The sequence below is a fragment of the Dasypus novemcinctus genome, chromosome 10 (genome assembly GCF_030445035.2).
Source record: "Dasypus novemcinctus isolate mDasNov1 chromosome 10, mDasNov1.1.hap2, whole genome shotgun sequence".
Taxonomy (NCBI): Eukaryota; Metazoa; Chordata; class Mammalia; order Cingulata; family Dasypodidae; genus Dasypus; species Dasypus novemcinctus.
Genome location: NC_080682.1, coordinates 75,065,978 through 75,089,347, shown reverse-complemented (window position 1 = coordinate 75,089,347; position 23,370 = coordinate 75,065,978). Strand labels below are relative to the sequence as shown.

The 23,370-nt window shown below is 38.1% G+C and overlaps 1 protein-coding gene across 3 annotated transcripts in view; it reads right to left on the bottom strand.

Moving 5' to 3' along the window:
* UEVLD (UEV and lactate/malate dehyrogenase domains) overlaps positions 1–23,370 on the bottom strand; it is a 118,717-nt gene that overhangs the window by 29,790 nt on the left and 65,557 nt on the right. For all 3 annotated transcript variants that reach the window (XM_004484256.4, XM_004484257.4, XM_004484259.4), the window contains one exon: positions 22,507–22,609. In XM_004484256.4, the coding sequence (XP_004484313.2) occupies positions 22,507–22,609 (103 nt within the window). The remainder of the gene's footprint in view (positions 1–22,506; positions 22,610–23,370) is intronic.

Genomic DNA, 23,370 nt, shown 5'->3' with positions numbered 1-23,370 from the left:
AGTGCTGATGCACACAAGGAGTGCCCTGCCACACAGGGGTGTCCCCTGCATAGGGGAGCCCCATGTGCAAGGAGTGTGCCCCGTAAGGAGAACTTCCCAGTGTGAAAAAAGCGCAGCCTGCCCGGAAGTGGTGCCGCACACATGGAGAGCTGTTGCAGCAAGATGACACTACAAAAAGAGACACAGATTCCGGGTGCCACTGACAAGAATACAAGCGGACACAGAAGAACACACAGCAAATGGAGAGAGAGCAGACAACTGGGGGGGGGGGGGAGTGGAAAGAAAGAAAGAAAAAATAAATCTTAAAAAAAAAAACAAAAAAAACCCCACAAATAATTGCAAGCCATACAAGGAAAATGGAAGAAATGGCCCAAGAAAAGGAATGTATTAATACCCCAGATGAGGCAAAGGTTTTGAGACAACTAACCAAAAAGATTCACAGACATTTCCAAATTGAAATCAAGGAGGTAAAAGACAATATGGCTTAAAGATAAAAGAAATCAAGTAGACACTGAGCAAGCACAAAGAAGAACTTGAAAACCTGAATAAAAAAGTAACAGAGCTCATGGGAATAAAATACATGATAAGTGAGTTCAAAAACATATTAAAGGTGTACAACAATTGTGGGAAACAAAGGCATGCTGTTTCCATGGTAGCAAGTTACTTTCTGACTACTGGGTCATGCTGTCCCTGGATATGTACATGCAGGTGGCTAATCTCTCGGGAAACATAACATTCCAGCAGAACCCAGACTTGATATCTCAAGTAACCTGGGCAATAAGATTTATGAGTATACTTGTTTCAATAACATAATAGAGCATCTTGAGCTTTGGTAACTATCTTATCCACTGTGCACTGTGTTATTTAGAATGAGGTAATGGGAATATTTAGCTAGAATAGTTGCTGGTTCTCACAACTGCTTGGGGTATATAAAGAAGCCCCTGAGATTAATAAACTTGTCTGATGAGCTTGAGAAATCAATGCTCTCAGAACCCCTGATCCCAATCTCTCTTTGTCTTTCATTCCCGATACCCTTCGGGTCCGTCGACTCCGACATCTGGCGCCCAACATGGGGTCGAAAGCAGTGACTGTAGCAGAGATTCTTCCAAGGCAGTATCGGGAACGTGGAACTGAAAACCTTCCTGAAAGGCTGAGGTATCCATCAAAGGGTGACTCAAGTCTGACCACACAGTGGTAAGAATTTTAATTAATCCTGTTTTTCTGCTAGCATCAGGGTATGGGTAATCAACCAGGACAGCTGGAAGAATATTCACAGGTAGTAAAATCTCTTTTAAATATTGTCAGAGTCTCAGTAAAAACTGCTAATTTACTTCAACTTTTTGCTCTAGTACAAAAACACTGTTATTGGTTTCAGTCGCAAGGAAAAAATCTTTTAAATCTTAAACATGGAAACAAGTAATGAAGGCGCCACTTAGAGCATACCAAAAAAGAAAAACTATACCCCTGTCGGTGTGGGCTTTAGGACAACAAATTGCAGCAGCCTTAGATTCTTTACAGTCTAAAGAAGGAGAGAAAGATGAAATTACTATATTTTCTAAGCCCATGCGTAAATTTGAAATGAAAGAAAGTAAAATGACAGAACAGGAGCTTGAGGTGAATGGGAACCATCAGGTTTTTCCCCCTCATCCTGATATTAACCCTTTCATCAATAAAAGCTCAGTGAAGTATCTTAATGAAATATCTTCTGTGTATCCAGTACAACCCTCTGCACCTACTGAATTGCCTTCTGTTACTAAGCCTAAATTAGAAATGTTTTCAGATGTTGCCGATGCTTTGCCTTATGTTAAACAATTATTATCTGCTTTCCCAGTAACATTACATGCAATAACACCAGATACAAATAATTTGCAACGGGGTGTCAAGTTTCATCCTGAGCCAATACCTTTTAAACTATTGAAAGATTTAAAACAGGCAAAGATACTAAACAAAGTTCTTGTTGGTGAAATCAGGCTTGTAAGAAAACTCTCTGTTAAAGTGTTAACTAAGATAAGGAAACTATTCTGGCAGTAACTCTGCAACCCCTCTGCTGTCTATATGACAATGTAGCTGTGGGCTAGTGGGGGTTAACAGAGTTAAGCCACTGAAAAAAGAGAAACACATGGCAACATTGGTGTTCTGTTTTATTTCCATTCTATTTCTAATTGGGCTTATTTAACCAAGATAATAAAATTAGTACAAAATTTTTATCAAGGTTTAAAAAGGAATTTTCAGTTTTAAATCAATAGTTTACTCCTGAACTTCAAGTCTCAGTATAGTCTTATAGAATAATAATCCAAAAATGTGTGTTAACGGTCTGTCTAAACTTCTAAATTAGAGCTTAACTATATTTATGCTGCTCAAGTTACCTTAACTGATTGCTGATAACTAATAAAAATGTTTCCAAGTACAAGCTTGCATGTTACAGGCAACATGGATTCTAGAAAAATCTTAATAAGAACTTAAAAACAGCTATGCCAAGAAAGTAAGAATTATGAGTTGATTGCAAACTGTATGTTTCTGTTAATGTGTTGTAATTGTTCTGTGTTTGTCTGTTCGTTCAAGGTCAGTGTATAGTTTGATACCTCCGGATGGTAATATAAATTAATAAAAATTTTTAAAAAAGAGCTCTATTCAAATGGCCAAAAATTAAATAAACACTTATATTAATACTTAAGTTTAAATGTTAATAAGATCTCTACAATGATAAAAATCATAAGTCTTGATTAACAAAATTACTATAAGTTCTTCTATAAAAAGTTGTTCTTGCCTAGATTGAAATGAAGTTTATTTTTCTTCACAGGATAATATGAAGGATATAAAACTTAAATGAATATTAAAAAGGTTAAAAGTTTGTGAGAATGCTAACTGAAATTTAATATGTTTTGCAAAAAGGTGTGTTTTGTCCTAAAGTAGGATGGCTAATTTTCATAAACTCTTGGAAGTTAAATGCATGTAGCAAGTTGTAAAAGGTATTGTGGTGGAACTTTAAGTAAGGAAATGTGTTCTGTGAAGGTAAAATTTGTCTTAAAATAATATAATTATAGTCTATATGGTTATAAATAATTATAAAAAGTCTTATGAAGCATTTTTTAAATTAAAGTGTTTAAGTGGCTAATTCCAAAAGGTCATTATTAAACAAACCTGAATTAATAATAATAATAATAATAAAAGGTAATTTTATAACAGGAAAGCTTGGCTGCAGCCAGCCTCCCTTGACAACTTGCTAGGAAACTGTTTCTGATATTGCATGCTACTAAGTATTTAAAGTAAAGAGAAGTTTATTATTTTAACAAGCCTGTTTAGTGTTGACGGTATTATGTTATAAGAAGTTTGCTTGATAACTTTGTATGTGGGCTATATGAGATGTGTTTTTATTAGTAAGAAAACAGGAAATGATTTTGTCCTAAGATAAAATGATTGGTTATTAAGAAAGAGTAAAATATGGAACAAAACCTGAGTGAATACTGAAAGTGCAGAAGTTTCGTGGAAAAGGAATTTTTATGGTTAAAGTTGAATAAGATTTGATGGGTCTATCTATAAAATTTTAAAAGCTTTAATATCAAGTAGTATACTAATGCAAAGTTAAAATTTTGTTCTTCCTCAAAGCCTCTCAATTCATTAATCTGTTTTGATAAAAGTTTTTATCCTCAATAATCAGTACACAAAGAAAGTCTGTTTTATCAAAATAGCTTCTTGTGCTTTAACCTTATCATTTCCTCAGTGTTCCAAGAAGGAAAAGTTTTATCTCTTTTAAAGGAACATAATGTTCAAAACTGCTATCTCAAAATCAAATCATAAAAAGGAACATTTTATTCCAAACTAATTATAAGAGATTTGTTCTTTTACCTTGAAAGAAAAATTAAAGTAATAGTTAAGTTCATTTAATATGTTATAAGTTGAATAAAAAGTGTTTTAAAGTGTTATAAAATTAACAAGTTTTTTCTTTCCTTTAACCCTATTAATTAAAGTTGTGTGAGTAAAAGGTTTCTATAAATGCTTGAGAGTGTATAAAGTTACCAATATTTCAACATAATATTAAAGAGAAGTACAATGTGGTTAATTATGGTTTTAATTATTATAAGAGAGTATGTGTCACAGAAACAACCTCTTATCATAGATTAAAGTAACAACACTGTAGTATGCAGCAACGCCCAACACTGCTAGTTTGTTGCAAGAAGTTAATGTACAGCTGTGTTGCTATCACTTTGTTTTAAATCTTGCTAAAACTTTCTTTAGTGTCTTCTTAAACAACCCAAGCCAGCTGCATTCCTCTATCTGTAAAAAACCCAACAATAGACTTTTGCAGTGCTTTTCAGGGCTATGAGCATAGCTCAACCATCTTGTACGGTATTTACTGATAGTAATAGTAATAAAAAAGCAGCATATGTTACATCTCAAGAAGAACAGGTTTGGCAGACTCCATATTCGTCTGCTCAATGCACAGAGCTTTCAGCCGTCATTAAGGTTTTACAAATGTTTTGAGAGCCTTGAACATTGTCTCTGACTCTGAATATGTATGTCTTACTGTCAAGCATATTGAAACAGCTCATATCTTTGCTACTGATCAGTTTTCTCAACTTTTCGCTGACTTGCAACATCTCATCAGGTTAAGACAGCATCCTATTTACATTACTCATATACGCTCTCATACCTCTTTGCCTGGTCCTATGACAGCAAATAATGCTTGAGCTGATTTATTAGTAGGGTGTTTACAAAGTGCTCGTGATTACCATGCTTTAACTTACATTAATGCTAGAGGCCTGCAAAATAAATATCAAAAGTTAACAAGACTACAGGCACAAGAAATTATTTGCACTTGTCCTACTTGCGGACCACTAACAGAGGTGCCTTTTCAGGCTGGAACTAATCCCAGAGGCCTGACTCCTAATCAATTGTGGCAGATGGATGTTACTCACATACCATCCTTTGGTAAACTGCAATATGTTCATGTTTATATTGACACTTCTCTCATTTTTTGTGGGCTACTGCACAAAGTGGTGAACGTTTTCATCATGTTCGTTCCCATTTGTGGTCTGCTTTTGCTGTGATGGGACGCCCCTTGAAAATTAAAACTGATAATGGCCCTTCTTACACTAGTAAGTCTTTTACTTCTTTTTGTTCTACATATGCTGTTGAGCATATTACTGGTATTCCTTATAATCCTACAGGTCAAGCCATAGTTGAACGCAGCCATCATACCCTAAAAACTATGCTTTTAAAACAAAAAGGGGGAGATGATTGTATTATAACACCAAAAGATCAATTGGCAAAAGCTTTACTTACTTTAAATTTTCTTAATGTTTATAATTCATTGATACCTGTGGAATGTCACTTTGGAAAATGTCAAACATCTACAGTGGATGCAGGAAATGAAGATCAACCAATATTCTGGAAAGATATTTTAAGCAATAAATGGAAAAAAGGCAGGATCAAAGTAGGGGGGCGAGGCTATGCTCTTGTCATTTCAGAAAATGGAGAACAAATTTGGTTACCTGCGAATAGGATTAAACCCCGGAATGAAGAGATGGGGTCTCCTGTAACTTCTGATGATGGTGATCCTAAGTAATGAGGAAGCTGCCAGTAATTACACTTATTGGGCCTATAGACCTAACTCCCCATTACTTAGAGTGTTAACCTGGAAAGATCCATTCTTTCATATAGATCTGAATAAGACCCATCTATTCTCTGGACCAACTGATGATCAATTGTCAATTAAACCCTATGAGGAAGGACAAAGAATCTATAATCTCGTATTACCATTTGATTATCGACCCTTATGCATTGGTAACCATCCTTCCTGTATGTATGTTAAAAACTGGGCCGTAATTATCTTCAAAAATAATAATACTCAGTTTATTGTGACTTTATTTCCCTCTTACAATTTAATCATGACTAACAATCCTACTTATGATTGTCCGCAAAAAGAAAGTAGGGATAAAGAAGGATGGCAAGAGTGCCATATGGGAAGAGGCTCTGTCGTTTTTAATGATTCCTATGGAATAGTGTGGGAAAGTGCCCCTATGGGGAGTCCCATTGAATATAATGACAGATTTATTTGGCACGGACTAAATAGTAAAGGCCAACAAAAAATAATTTTTACTAAAAATAATATTTTGGAAACAGAAAGGGAAATGCATCCCTTCTCCATGGTGTAATATTACATCTATACACAAGCAGAAGAATCTGTGGAAAGTTTTTCTAGAAATAACTCCTACTATAGAATGGATTGGGAATAATAGTAAGAAGGGTCAATGTCTGCATTTAAATCAAATTCATCATCTTCAGGCGTGTGTAAGAGATCCTTATGTGTTTGTGGTTGGAAAATTAACTATAACCAAGAATGCTCTATTACATAAAAGTGGGGCCTTGCATACTTGTTTGTCTGAGAATATTTTACAGAATGGAGATTTCATTACAATGGCTCGAAGGTGGCAGGGAGTGTGGATTCCAGTGCGACTGAACCAAATTTGGCAATCGTCACCTGAGAGTCAACTGCTGTTCCATATGGCTCAAGAAATCCTGAAGCGCTCAAAGCGATTTGTGGGACTGATAATAGCTGGCATATTAGGACTGACTGGTGTCATTGCAGCTGCCGCTACAGCTACAGTGGCCTTGCATGAGACGGTGCAGACTCAACAATACATCATGATTGGCATAAGAATGCTAGTGACTTATGGCATAGTCAAGAATATATTGATGGAGAATTAAACAGTAGAGTTAATGATTTAGACTCAGCAGTTTTACATCTTAGAGATCAAGTATATAACTTAAATCTATTTAGGGGCTTGAAATGTGATTGGAATGAAAGTAACTTTTGTATTACTCCACTTGCTTATAAAAATTCTATATTTGATTGGGAAAAGATGAAAAATCATTTGATAGGTCATAAAGGTAATATGTCATTAGAAATATAAGAATTACAAAAAAGAATATTAAAAATGTCCCAATCAAATTGATGTAGCTGGTGATAAAGATATCTTTAATGATTTAATTTCTCATTTTAATAAGTTTAATCCAGTAGATTGGTGGAAGTCTCAACATTTTTTATCAGCATTAGGAATAGGATTTTGTGTATTAATCTTGTTGCTCATTGTTGTTGCTTGCCTGGGACAAGGAGTATGCCGAAGACTGCACTATGTTGTTGACGTGATGGGACAAGCTAATAATTTGGTACTGCTAAAACCCTGATATAATTCCCCATGGTCAGAGCACTTGGCTGGTAGTCAATGATGGGTAAGACTCTCAGAGGAGGGCAACCTAAGACAGGCACAGCCACCCTGACTAAAACAAAAAGGGGGAAATGTGGGAAACGAAGGCATGCTATTTCCATGGTAGCAAGTTACTTTCTGACCACTGGGTCATGCTGTCCCTGGAGATGTACATGCAGGTGGCTAATCTCTCGGGAAACATAACATTCCAGCAGAACCCAGACTTGATATCTCAAGTAACCTGGGCAATAAGATTTATGAGTATACTTGTTTCAATAACATAATAGAGCATCTTGAGCTTTGGTAACTATCTTATCCACTGTGCACTGTGTTATTTAGAATGAGGTAATGGGAATAGTTAGCTAGAATAGTTGCTGGTTCTCACAACTGCTTGGGGTATATAAAGAAGCCCCTGAGATTAATAAACTTGTCTGATGAGCTTGAGAAATCAATGCTCTCAGAACCCCTGATCCCAATCTCTCTTTGTCTTTCATTCCCAATACCCTTCGGGACCATCGACTCTGACAAACAATGAACCCAAAATGAAAGAAGATAGAGAAAAAATAAGAGAAAGAAAAGAATGGGAAAAATTGAACAGGGTATTAGGGAGTTGAATGATAAATCGAATGCAACAACATACTTGTCATGGGAGCCCTAGGAGAAGAAAAGGAAAAAGGGGTAGAAAGAGTGTTTAAGGAAATAATAGCTGAAAATTTCCCAACTCTAACAAAAGAAATGAACTGACATGTCAAGAAACATACAACTCAGAATGTCGACCATCCAAGATTCTGTGAGCAACAAGGGAGAGCAAACCATCAAATACTAGGGACACCTAGTAATACTTACTGCAGATTTCTCATCAGAAACCATGGAGGTGAAAAGACAGTAGTAGGATGTAATTAGGACACCGAAGGAGAAAAACTGCCAGCTTAGAAGTTTTTATCCAGCAAAACTGTCCTTCAAATATGAAGGTGAGTTTAAAATATTCAAAAACAAACAGAAACTAAGAGACTTCATAAAAAGAATCCACCTTTTCAGAAAATAAAAAGGGAGGCTTATAACTTGAAAGAAAAAGAGAGGAGAGAGAGCTTGGAGGAGAGTATAGAAGACAGGAAGAGAAAGGATAACCAAAAGAGTAAAAACAGATGAAAATAAGATATACCATAACAGGAAGTGGACGTGGCTCAACTGAAAGAGCATCCACCTACCATACAGGAGGTCCAGGGTTCAAACCCAGGGCTTCCTGGCCCATGTGGTGAGCTAGCACACGCACAGTGCTGCCATGCACAAGGAGTGCCATGCCACACAGGGGTTCCCCTGTGTAGGGGAACCTCACATGCAAGGAGTGCACCCTACAAAGAGAGCTTCTTCCGAGTGAAAAAAGTGCAGCCTACCCAGGAATGGCGTCACACACACGGAGAGCTGACGCAGCAAGATGATGCAACAAAAAGAGACACAGATTCCCGGTGCTGCGTGCTGCTGAGAATGTACGCAGATACAGAAGAACACACAGTGAATGGACATAAGAGAGCAGACAAAGGGGGTGGGGACAGAAATAAAAAAATATATCTTAAAAAAAAAAAGATATAAGAAAATCAAAGGACAAAATGGTGGAAGTAAATAATGTATTTACAGTAATATCACTGAATGTTAATGAATTAAACTCCCTCATAAAAAGACAAACTAGGGAGTAGGTGTAGCTAAGTGGTTTGAGTGCTTGCTTCCCACATACAAGAACCCAGGTAAAATCCCCAGTACCTCCTTAAAAAAAAAAAAAAGATATAGGCTGACAGAATAGATAAAAATTTAAAAAACATGAACTATTCATATGCTGCCTACAAAAGACTTACCTTAAACTCAGGGATACAAATAGTTTGAATGTGAAAGGTTGGGAAAAAAAATTTTCATCCAAATGGTAACCAAAAAAGAGCAGGGGTAGCTATAATAATATCGGACAAAACAGACTTTAAATGCAAAAAAGTTGTAAGAGATACAGAAGGCCATTATATATTAATAACAGGGATAATCCACCAGGAAGAAATAACAGTCATATATATCTATGCACCTAACCAGGGTGCCCTAAAATACATATGGCAAACTCTGGCAAAACAGAAGGGAGAAACAGACATCTCCACAGTAATAGTTGGATACTTCAATGCACGACTCACATCATTAGCTAGAACAACTAGGCAGAAGATCAACACTGAAACAGAGAACTTGAATAATGATAAATGAGTTGGACTGAACAAACTTATACAGAATGTTATATTCCAAATCAGCAGTTTATACATTCTTCTCAAGTGCTCATGGATTTGTCTTCAGGAGAGCCACATATTAGATCACATGGCAGGTCTTAATAAATATAAAAATACTGAAATTATACAAAGCACCTTCTCAGATCATAATGGAATGAAACCAGAATTCAGTAAGAGATGGGAAAGAGGTAAATTTGCATATGTGTTGAAGCTGAACAACACAACCCTAAATAATCAGTGGGTCAAAGAAGAATTGTAAGTAAAATTAGTAAATATATTGAGATGAATGAAAATGTGAACACAACTTATCAAAACTTATCGGAAGTGAGGAAGCGGCTGTAGCTCAATCACTTGGGCTCCTGTTTACCATATGGGAGACCCTGGGTTCACATCCCAGAGACTCCTTGTGAAGGTAGGCTCGCCTGCATGCCACAGAGTGCTGCCCAGCCCACAGGTACCATGGACAGCCGACTCAGCAAGGTGATACAACAACAAAAAAAGGGAGACAAGCAAAAAAAAAAGAAACACAGAAGCACACACAGCGAATGGACACAGAGAGCAGACAGCATGCAAAAAGCCACAAGCGGGGGGGAATATAAAAAAAAACACACCTTATCGAAAGCGGACGTGGCTCAACTGATAGAGCATCCATCTACCATAAGGAGGGTCCAGGGTTCAATCCCCAGGGCCTCCTGACCCATGTGGTAAGCTGGACTACATACAGTGCTACCATGCGCAAGGAGTGCTGTGCCATGCAGGGGTGTTCCTGCATAGGGATGCCCCACACGCAATGAGTGCACCCTGCAAGAGCCGCTCCGCGTGAAAAAAGCACAGTCCACCCGGGAGTGGCGTTGCACACGTGGCTGATGCAACAAAAAAGAGACACAGTTTCCCAGTGCCGCCAGATAATGCAAGCAGATGCAGAACATCACACAGCGAATGGACACAGAGAGCAGACAACAGGGGGAAGGGGAGAGAAATAAATAAATCTTTAAAAAAAACCAAAAAAAACCTTAAGGGATACAGCAAAGGCAGTGCTGATAGGGAAATTTATAGTTGTAAATGCCTATAATTAAAGAAAGAGCTAAAATCAAAGATGTAACCAAACAACTAGAGAAACTAGAAAAGGAAAAGCAAAGCAATCCCAAAGAAAGCAGAAGGAGAGAAGTAATAAAGATCATAAATAAAGGGCAGAAATAAATGAAATTGAGAAAATAAAAAACGAGAGAAAATCAACAAAAACCAAAAAAAAGTTCTTTGAGAAGATCAATAAAATCAACAAATCCCTAGCTAGACTAATAAAGAAAAAAAGAGAGATGATGTAAATGAACACAATCAGAAATGAAAGGGATAAAGTTACCACAGACCACACAGAAATAAAAAGTATCATAAGAGGATGTTATGAGAAATGTATGCCAACAAAATAGACAACCTAGATGAAATGAAAAATTCCTATTAATGCACAAAGCACCTACACTGATGCTACAAGAAATATAAGAACTTAACAAACGAATCACATTTAAGGAGATTGAAACTGTCATCAAAACCTCCCAAAAGAGAAAACTCCAGACCAGATGCTTCACAGGTGAAATCTACCAAGCATTTTGAAACAAATTAAACTCCTGTTTAAACTCTTTCAAAAAATTGAAGAGAAGAGAAAATTACCCAATACATTTTATGAAGCCAACAATACTCTAATACCAAACCCAGATAAAGACACTACAAAAATAAAGTATAGACCAATCTCTCTAATAAACATAGATGCTAAAATTCTCAACAAAATACTTGCAAATAGAATCCAACAGCATGTTAAAAGACCAAATGGGATTTATTCCTGGTATGTAAGGACCGTTCAACATATGAAAATCAATTACCGTAATATGCCAAACCACATTAACAAATTGAAGGTAAAAACCCACACGATCATCTTGATTGATGTAGGAAAGGTGTTTGACAAAATAAAGCATCCTTTCTTGATAAAAACACTTCAAAAGATAGGAATAGAAGGAAAATTCTCAATATGATCAAGGGCATATATGAAAAATGCACAGCCAGCATCATAGTCAATGGAGAAACACTGAAAGCTTTTCCTCTAAGTTTGGGAACAAGGCAAGGATCCACTGTCTGCACTGTTATTCAACATTGTGTTAGAAGTTCTAGCTAGAGTAATTAGAAATGAAAAAATAAAAACAAGAGGCATCCAGATAGGAAAAGAGAAAGTGAAACTCTTACTATTTTCAGATCATTATCCTATATTTAGAAAATGCTAAAATGTCTCTGACAAAGCTATTTGATAAATATATGAGTTAAGCAAAGTGGCAGGATTCAAGATCAAAAAGCAAAAATCTGTAATGTTCCTGCACACTAGTACTGAACAATCTGAGGAAGGAATAAGGGGGAAAAAAAAAAAAATTTCAAAAGCATCAGAAGAATCAAATACCTAGGAATCAATTTAACCTAAGTTGTACAGGATGTATATGCAGAAAACTAAAAAACAAATGCTAGAAGAAATCAATGACAACCTAAACAAATGGAAAGACTGTCCATGTTCATGGACTGGAAGACTAAATATCATGAAGATATCTGTATTAGTCAGCCAAAAGGGTGCTAATGCAAAATAACAGAAATCTTTTGGCTTTTATAAAGGGTATTTATTTGGGGTAGAAGTTTACAGTTAACAGGTCATAAAGCATGTTACTTCCCTCACCACAGTCTGTTGCCACGAGTTGGAGCAAGATGGCTGCCAACATCTGCAAGGGTTCAGGCTTCCTCTTTCTCTTAAGGCACCAAGGTCCCAGCTTCTTCTAAAATCAGTGGTAGGATGGGGTGTCGTTTCTCTCCCAGGGCTTGCTCCTCTCTGGGTTCAGCTGCTCTGCTCTCTCCACAAGGCCAGCTGTAAACTATCAGGCAAATGGCTCACCTCTCTTCCCAGGGCCTTTAACAGAGCCTTCTCTCTTTCCTCAAGTATCTGCTTCTCTATGTATTTACTTCCTGGTGCTCCAGCATTAAAATTCCAACTAACTCCTCAGCTATTTAGTTTTCTCTGTGAGTCCCAACACCAAAGGGACTCACCTGGATCAATCAAAACCTTAATTATAACTTAATCAAATAAGAGTGAAACCTCTGAATCCAATACAATCTAATATGCACAAAGGAACAGACCAGTTCACAAACATAATCCAGTATCTATTTTTGTAAATCATAATGCCAAACTGTTACAATATAAATCCTACCCAACCTGATTGATAGATTCAACACAATACTTACTTTATAGAAATAAAAAAGGCAATTACCAATTATGGAAAGATAGTGAGGACTAACAGGCAGAGATGAATGCTCTCACAAAAAGAACAGAGGACGAGGCTAAAGCTGTCTGAGGGTCCTGCTTTGGAGTTTAGCAGTTCAGGACAGTGCTACACAATTCCCAGGAGGGTGAGTGACAGAGAGACAAAGAAGCTGAAATGATGAACAAACTACCAAGCCCCTGTGGCAGCAGGGAAGGGCTCCCCTCCGCCACCCCCAAGATATTAAGTTGGGGTAAAACCCGTGGCTCACTGCAGCCAAATAAGGGGAACAGACATTTTCCTTCTTGTCAGCTGTTTCAAGGGAAAAGGGAGGGGAGGTCGGGGTGCTTTTCTTCAGTGAATTCTGCCAGCAGAGACCACTTTGAATCTCCACTCTGGAGATTCAACACAGGAACACAGGAAAGCGGAGACTGAAACACCTCAGTGGAAAGGTGCACTAACTAGTGCCATCTGCTGGCCGGTCTGGAAATTGCATAGACAAAAACTGTTCACCCTCTCTGTATCCAACCTCTGGGAGAAAATCTGTGCCCCACTAGTGAGTCCCTGGCCCAATTTGGAAAACATAAGCTGGGCAATTTTAAAGACTAAGAATAAGTTGAACTTCAAATATCGAAGAAAAGCTATGAAAAAATAAAAATAAAAACAATAGGGGTGAGAGAGGAATTGGCCATCAGAGTAATTCACCATCCTATTCAGATGCCTGGACATCAGCAAAAAATTACAAGCTATACTAGGAAACAGGAAGAGATGGCCCAGCCAAAATAAAAAACCAAATATCCTGAAGAGAAACAGGATTTAAGAAAACCAGCGATAATCATACAACTCTCCTAAATCACTTCAAAGAATTTAAAGAAAATATGACTAAAGAAATAGAGGATATTAAGACAATACTGGGAGAACATAAAGAACAACATGAAAGCCTGCAAAGAAAAGTAACAGACCTTACGGAAATGAAAGGCACGATGGATGAGATTAAAAATGAATTACAGGCACCTAAGAACAGATATGAATTGCTCAAAGACAGAATTAGTGATTTAGAAGAGAGAACATATCAACTGGAAAAAAAAGAGAACAGAAAGAGTAGAGAATGAACAAAATGGAACAGTCTCAAGGAACTGAATGACAATGTGAAACACACAAACATTCACATTATTGGTGTGCGGGAGGGAGGAAAGAATGGAAAAAAGGGCAGAAAGAATATTTGAGGAAATGACTGAAAGCTTTCTAGCTCTTATGAAGGACATAAATATCTCTATCCAAGAAGGACTACACATCCCAAACAGAATAAATCTGAACAGACCTACCCTGAGACACCTACTATTCCGAATGACAAATATGAGATAAAGAGAGGATTCTGAAAGAACCAAGAGAAAAGCAAAGCATCACATACAAGGGAACTCGTTAAGATTAAGTGCTGACCTCTCACCAGAAAACATGGAGGTGACTAGAATGTGGTTTGATGTATCTGAGATACTGAAAGAGAAGAACTGCCAGCCAAGAATTCTGTATCTGACAAAGATGTCCTTCAGAAATGACGGTGAGTTCAAAGTATTCACAGACAAACAGAGACCCGTAGAATATGTTACCAAAAGACCAGATTTGCAAGAGATACTTAAGGAAAAAACAAGGGTGAGAGATTTGGAGAAGAGTTTAGAATGAAGATTATTCAGAATGGTAAACTAAAGGATAAGAAGACAGACAACTGAACAATATGACAGCATAAAACCAAATGACAAAATGGATGAAGTAAGTAATGCCCTACAGTAAGAACACTGAATGTTAATGGACTGAACTCCCTAATCAAAAGACATAAACTGATAGAAAAATATGAGCCGCCTATATGTTGTCTACGAGAGACCCACCTCAGATGTAAGGATATAATCAGGTTAAAAGTGAAAGCGTAGAAAAAGTTATTCCATGCAAAAAATAACCAAAAAAGAGCTGGAGTAGACCAGATAAATGTAAAATAACAATATTATAGTATATGAACAATAATTACTCAGTGCAACTAGTAAATTGTTCCTGTGATGAGTAGTCTGTAAGTTTCTTCATATAAAATAAACACTTGCTTTTAATTAAGGACTGGAGAAGAGATATATTTTTGGGTACTTCATTTTTCTTCAAACTTTTCTTAAGCACACTTGTTAATTAAAATTATCCATCTGAATCAATATCAATAATGATTTAGTATAACTACTGCTGAAAAAAAGATTGAGTTTTTGTGTCACATAAAATTATGAGTTGGCCTAAAGTAAGGGGGAAATGGAAAGGAGAAATGAGTTTATATGGCTACGAGTTTCTAAAAAAGAGTCTGGAGGCTGGCAGAAGGATTGCCCTCATGCACAACTGAGCAGAGTCAGAGAGACAGATAAAGCAGATACAACCCCCAGATAATGGTTCCTTTGAAGGCTAAAGAGACCCATGAGAGTTATGGTCATGGCCGATGGGGTTAACTATCAGGGCAGATGGCCCCTCTTTGGAAATGGTGTTTATGTGTGATGAATCTGGACTCAGATGGGATCTCCCTTCATAAGTCTTTCATGCTAATGTGCTGGAGGTGCAGTTAACGTGGGGGTTTAAGATATATTTAGGGGATTTGAATCTCTGGACCGACAATGTGATAGCCAGGTCCTGAGCCTCAACAGACTCCAGCACCTACAATCTGATTTATTGGACTTACCACACTCAGCTAAGATGGAGTTGAAGAAGGACAATCACCACACCATGGAGCCTAGAGTGATTACAACTGAAAATGGGAGGACTGCATCCAGCATCCATGTGGAATCTGAGCCTCCTCTTGACATAGAGGTGCAATGGACACAACCAATCCAATGTCCACATAGAAGAGGTGGCATGGAATTGGGAAAAGTGGACATGGTGGACGATGGGTATGGGGAAGGGCAGGAGGAGATGAGAGGTGGAGGCGTCTTTGGGACATGGAGCTGCCCTGGATGGTGCCTCAGAGGTAATCACCGGACATTGTAAATCCTCATAGGGCCCACTGGATGGAATGGAGGAGAGTGGGGGCCATGATGTGGACCATTGTCTATGAGGTGCAGACATGCCCAAAGATGTACTTACCAAATCCAATGGATGTGTCATGATGATGGAAACGAGTGTTGTTGGGGGGGGAGAGGGGGGGTGGGGGGGTGGGGATTAATGGGACCTCATATATATATTTTTAATGTAACATTATTACAAAGTCAATTAAAAAAATTAATTAAAAAAAAAAAAATTATGAGTTGGCAAATTGCTATAAGCTGTAATTCATTCCAATGAGATGTGGAGAATTCCCAAATTGGAATTTGATTATCCAGAAAGAATTATGGCCTAAATGGAAATTAAATAACAAATAATTTTATTCTTAGAGATTATGTCTAATATAGCAGTAATATAAAAATTAGAATTAAGTTATAATTAATTTGTTATTAGAATTATGATTTACATTTGTAGCTATACTATATATTTCTTGTAACTGATTATATTAAATCTAACCTGGCCTTGCACTCTCTTTTAAAATCTGTAATTTCTTTCAATCTAATTTTCTATTTGTTTTACAATTTTACAACAAAGCCCTTTTAACAGCTAAAAAAGAACGCCATTGATTATACATTTTGGATAGATCATATGGTATGTGAATATATCTCAATAAAATTGCTTAATAAACAAATAATTGTGCAAGAATAGCCAGAAATAGCAGCTATGTACAGCAGGAGAAACAGAGATTCAGAGGGGAGGAATTTCCTTGTTTGTCTTTTTTTTTGTTTATTATCATCATTGAAATAATGAAAATTCTTTAATAATGATTGAAGTGATAAATGCATAACTATGTTATTATACCAAATACCATTGATTGTACACTTTGGATAAATTGTATATTTTATTTATTTATTTTTTAAGATTTATTTTTATTTATTTCTCTCCCCCTCCCCATTCCCCCATTGTCTGCTCTCTGTGTCCATTCTCTGTGTGTTCTTCTGTGTCTGCTTGTATTCTCACTTGTACTCTCATTAGGCGGCTCCAGGAACCAATCCTGGGACCTTCCGGAGTGGGAGAGGTGATTACTCTCTTGTGCCACCTCAGCTCCCCTGTTCTGCTATGTCTTCTTATTTTCTCTCCTCTCTGTCTCTTCTTGCATCATGTTGCTGCGCCAGCTCTTTGCGTCGGCTGGTACTCCTGCACGGAGCAGCTTTTCCCACACAAGGCGGCATTCCCATGCAGGACAGCTCTCCTGCGCAGGGCCTCATTCCTGCATGGGCTGGCACTCTGTGGGCCAATTCGCTGTGTGGGCCAGCTTGCCCTTACCAGGAGGCCCAGGGCATCAAACCCTGGACCTCCTACATAGTAGACAGGAGCCCAATTGGTTGAGCCACATCCATTTCCCTGTATGCTTTATTAATATGTATCAATAAAATTGATTTGTTTAAGAAAATAGGGTGGGTTTGGGGAAAAATACACCAAAAGTAAAAAAAAAAGAAAAGAAAAAAAAGGAAAGTAAAGGCATCATTTGGAAGGCAAAGTGTGCACCCAAATAGCCAAAAGCATTCTTAAAAAAAAGAGTGACATGGGAGGAATTTCACTGTGTGCGCTTGAAACATATTACAACTCTATAGTGGTCAAAACAACATGGTGCAAAAAACAACAACAAACAAACAAAAAACAACATGGTATTGCATGAAGACATACATATCAATCAGTGGAACAGAACTGAGAGTCCCGAAATAAACCCTGACCTCTACAGCTAACTGTTTTTTGACAAACCCACCAAAGCCATGTTAACAGGACAAAACAGTCTTCTTCATAAATGGTGTTAGGAGAACTGGATATCCATAACCAAAATAATGAAAAAGGACCCCATCTGAATCCCTATACAAGAATCAGTTCAAGGGAAGCAGATGTTGCTCAAGCATAGGGCTACCCTCTACCACGTAGGAGATACAGGGTTCGATACCCAGGGCCTCCTGGTGAAGGCAAGCTGGCCCATGCAGAGTGCTGCCCTGCACAGGTGTGCTGCCCTGCACAGGTGTGCTGCCCCATGCAGGAGTGCTGCCCTGCATAGGAGTGTTGGCCCACGTGGAGAACTGACGAAGCAAGATGACACAACAAAAAGAGACACAGAGGAGAGATGATGAGAGATGTAGCAGGCCAGGGAGCGGAGGTGGCTCAAGAGAATGATTGCCTCTCTCCCACTCCAGAAGGTCCCAGGATCAGTTCCCAGAGCTGCCTACTGAGAATATAAGCAGATACAGAAGAACACACAGCAAATGGACACAGAGAGAAGACAATAGGGGGAGGGGAGAGAAATAAAAAAATAAATAAATCTTAAAAAAAAAAAAAGAAGAATCAACTCAAAATGGATCAAAGACCTAAATATAAAAGCCAGGACCATAAAACTACTATAGGGAAGTGGACTTGGGCCAATGGTTAGGGCGTCTGCCTATGACATGAGAGGTCCACAGTTCAAACCCCAGGCCTCCTTGACCCGTGTGGAGCTGGCCCACATGCAATGTTGATGCGCGCCGGGAGTGCCGTGCCACGCAGGGGTGTCCCCTGCGTGGGGGAGCCCCACACACAAGGAATGTGCCCCCTAAGGAGAGCTGCCCAGCGCGAAAGAAAGTGCAGCCTACCGGGGAATGAGGCCACACACACAGAGAGCTGACGCAACAAGATGACGCAACAAAAAGAAACAGAGATTCCCGGTGCCGCTGATAAGGATGGAAGTGGTGACAGAAGAACACACAGCGAATGGACTGGGTGGGGGGAAAAGGGAGAGAAATAAATAAATAAATCTTTAAAAAATAAAATAAAATAAAACTACTATAAGAAAATATAGGGAAACATCTTAAAGTGGTAGGTGGTGGTTTCTTGGATCTTACACCCAAAGCATGAGCAACAACAACAAAAAATAGATAAATGGGACCTCCTCAAAATTAAACACTTTAACACCTCAAAGGACTTTGTCAAAAGAATGAAATGGCAGCCAATTCAGTGGGAAAAAATATTTGGAAATCACGTATCTGATAAGGGTTTAATATCCACAATACATAGAGATGCTACAACTTAAAAATAAAAAGACAAACGACCCAATTAAAAATGGGCAAAAGAGGAGTAGACATTTGTCCAAAGAAGAAATACAAATGGTGAAAAAAATCACATGAAAAAATGTTCAGCATCACTAGCAATTAGGGAAATGCAAATCAAAGCTACAGTGAGATATCATCTCGCACATATTAGAATGGCCACTGTTAAAGATGGAGAACTACAAGTGTTGGAGAGGATGTGGAGAGATAGAAACACTTATTCACTGTTGGTGGGAATGTAGAATGGTACAGCCACTGTGGAGGCCTGTTTGGCAGTTCCTAAAGATGTTGAATATAGATTTGCCATGTAACCCGGCAATACCACTACCAGGTATATACCCAGAAGAACTGAGAGCAGTGATACAAACAGACATCTACACACTGATGTTCAAAGCAGTGTTATTCACAATTGACTAAAGGTGGAAACAATACAAGTGTCCATCAACCAATGAATGGATAAATAAACTGGTCCATTCACATGATGGAATATTATGCAGCTGTACGAAGAAATGAAGTGGTGAAGCACATGACAACATGGATGAACCTGGAAGACATTAGGTTAAGGTGAAGAAAGCCAGACACAAAAGGACAAATATTGTGTTATTATACTACTATGAACTAAAAATATTGTGTAATCTAATGGAGTTAATAATTTGAACATGGGTCACCAGAAAATAGAATGAGGTTAGAGAATGGAAAAGAGGTTAACTTGCGCAGAAGTGGTAAAAAAGGAAAATGAATAGAAAAGGTGAAAGCACAACATAATATTTGTAACTAGCAGTACTATCATATGGCTATGACAGTGGTTTAAAGAGAAAGTCTAAGGTCATATATATTACTGAACAATAGCTAAACAATGTAACACGGGACCGTATAGCATAGTAAAACCGCATGTGAAATATGAATATGGGTAAACTGCATATATAAGACAGTTTTTCTTTGAAACTGAACAAATGTATGTTAATACTATAAGATGTTAATATCAGGGAAAAAAATCCCCACATTCTGCTAAGTGAAAGAAAACAGGCAGAAAGTAGTACATATTGTATGATTCCATTTATAGAAAAATGTAAACATATATCTATATATAAAGAAGACAACAACAGAAAAAAGAATGGATTAGCTTTAAAAACATGATTTTCTGGGATCCAAATAGTTTCAAATCATCACACCAACTAATTTTATTCATTTATTTATTTTTTAAGATTTATTTTTTATTTATTTCTTCCCCCCACTCCCCCCGCCCAGTTGTCTGCTCTCGGTGTCCATTTACTGTGTGTTCTTCTGTGACCACTTCTATCCTTATCGGCAGCACCCGGAATCTGTTTCTTTTTGTTGCATCATCTTGTTGTGTCAGCTCTCCATGTGTGCGGTGCCATTCTTGGGCAGGCTGCACTTTTCTTTTCGCACTGGGTGGCTCTCCTTACGGGGCATACACTTTGCACATGGGGTTCCCCTATGCGGGAGAACACCCCTGCGTGGCATGGCACTCCTTGTGCGCATCAGCACTGTGCGTGGGCCAGCTCTACACGGGTCAAGGAGTCCTGGGGTTTGAACTGCAGACCTCCCATGTGGTAGGTGGACGCCCTATCCATTGGGCTAAGTCCGCTTCCCGCAACTAATTTTATAACTGAGTTCTCCTTGTATGCTAGGAGCTAACAAAAATAAAGAAGGAAAAAAAAGCACCTTTCCTGTCTTCGCTGATTGATCCATGTTGAGTGCTCTCCTTCAGGGCTTATCTTAGTTTGGCATTTACCCTGTTACTGCAGGTCTTTAACTGCTGTCTGGAGGCCCTAGAAAGATATTTCTGCCTGTTTTTCCTGGTTGTTCAAAGCTTCTATGGGGGGGGATGCAGCCCTGATGTGTCTCACTTCCTCTCTCAAGGTTTGTTTGTTTTTTTTAATTTATTTTTATTTATTTCTCTCTCCATCCCCCCACCGCCCCATTGTCTACTCTCTGTGTCCATTCGCTGTGTGTCCTTCTGCGTCTGCTTGTATGGTTGGGTGGCACAGGAAACTGTGTCTCTTTTTTGTTGCATCATCTTGCTGCGTCAGCTCTCCGTGTGTGCGGTGCCACTCATGGGAGGGCTGTGCTTTATTCATGTGGGGCGGCTCTCCTTGCAGGGTGCACTCCTTGTTTATGGGGCACCCCTATGCGGGGGCACCCCTGCACAGCACAGCACTCCTTGCGTGTGGCAGCACTACATGTGGGCCAGCTCACCACACAGGTCAGGAAGCCCTGGGTTTGAACCCTGGACCCTCCATATGGTAGGCGGACGCTCTATCAGTTGAGCCACAACTGCTTCCCTCTCTGAAGGTTTTGACCACACAACCCTAAGAGTAAAATATTTTTAAACCTATATCCCTGAATATGTTATTTACTTACATGTATGTAAGTATGTATATAAATATATATATTTACATTCACATATAGTATTTCATTTCTGTTTCAGTTTGCCACATGGCTGCCGATGCAAAGTACCAGAAATGGGTTGGCTTTTATAAAGGGGATTTATTTGGGGTAAATGCTTACAGATTTGAGGCTATGAAATGTCCAAATCAAGGCACTATCAGAGATACCAAAGTCAGCTGTTGATCCTAGCATCCTGCCATGTGGCAAAGATGGCCACTGATCTCTCCCTTCCCCTCCAAAATCTACCATCTCCTGGAGCTCAGTGTGGGAAACCAGACATAGGGTTTGTCTCTTCAACCAGAGCTCATCTCCTCAACATTGAGCTGCTCCGTGGTCCCAGACTCTTGGGGCTTCACTCTTTCTGGGCCTCCTGTCTCAGTCTCTAAGGGCTTCAGTCTTCCTGAAGTCCTCTCTTTCATATGGTAATTTCCTTTTCTTCTGTGTCTTCCTCTGTGTCTCCGTTTACATCAGACTCAGCAAGAGGGAGGAGACCCAAGCCGGGTCACCCCTTGCAGACATAATTCAATGAAAGGCCCTAAATTGATCTTATCAGTTTAGGTCCCCAACTGTACTCAATGCAATCAAAAAGGGTGACAAGCCCACAGGAATGGATTAGTTTAAGAACATAATCTTTGCCTTTTGAGGATTCATAAAATAACTTGAAACTGTCACAATTTTATTTATTAGTGGTAAACATTTTTCTTATTTTTAAAACTTATTATTAACAATGTATTTTTAGTGATGGCAATGTGAATTGAATTTTCTTTTAAACTTTGGTTTAGCACTTTGCTATACATACTAATAGGCAGGTATTATCCCCACATTATAGATGAGAAAACTGAGATTATATAATGTGACAAATCCAGAATAAAACTGAATAAAACAGTAGCAAATCCAGAATAAAACTCCCATCTCCCTAACTGTAAACTAGTATTCTTAACCAATATACCATGAGAAAGGAAGCAATCAGAGAAAATAAATTCATACTAAGGTATAAGTCAGAGAGGAAATAGGTCTTCTTGAACAATCCAAATATTATTTGTTCATTGACTCTTGTTAATAAAATCAATTATAATTTCTGTATGATCTTGGGCCAGTTGCTAAACTAATATAAACGTAAGTTTCCCAATATGTAAAACTACAGACTTGGACTAGATAATCTTCAAGGTGCTTTTCAACATTAAAATTATAGGACTCAAATATAAGAGTAATCACGGCAAACATCTTCCAAACAGAACAACCAGACCTTTGGTGATCTCCACATTAGGCAGGTTGAAGATCTCAAGATCCATCATTCCTCCTTTAGTTCCTTCTGAGAGGTCCAGGAGAACCAGCCTGTCCGCAATGCCCTATATAGTACAATAAGAAAAAGAACAGCATTACATTGTGCATGACAGTTACTCAATTTAAACTCACACCGCAGTGATGGTTAAAGGAGTACAAACAGGCCTCGTGTACTGTCTTATGAAGGAAAACTAACAATATAGGAATAGAGACGGCATGCAAGAAAGAAGTTACAATGAACTTGAATAATAGGATCTTTAAGCTTGACAACTGGGATCTGACAGGGTTTAAACTCAGAAGTTGCAGACTGCATGTTTCCTTTGACAAGACAGTGACTAATAAAGATGACAATGCACTTGATATATTTGTTATTTTTATTGAATTTATATCTTCTTTCTGAAGTAAAAATTCCCATTCTGAAAGACTAATTTTTTAGTCTATTTTAGCAGCTCATTTCTAGCATGAAAGTCAACACTAATGCCAAAATAATAAAAGACAACAGACATAAATTTAAAATCAAATAGTGTTATGACAACGAAAATATTTAAAAATCTAGGAAGTAATTTAATCAGGAATGTGAAGAATGTGAATTCAAAAAACTACAAAACGCTCCTAAAAGAAATCAAAGAAGACCTAAATAACTGGAAGGATATTCTGTGTTTATGGACTGGAAAACTAAGTAACACAAAGATGTCAATTCTGTCCAACAGATTTATAGATTCAATGCAACTGATTTATAGATTATTTTTTTGGAAGAGAAAGGGGTCCCAAATAGCCAAAAGCATCCTAAAAAAATACAGTGAAGATGGAAGACTACACTTCCTGA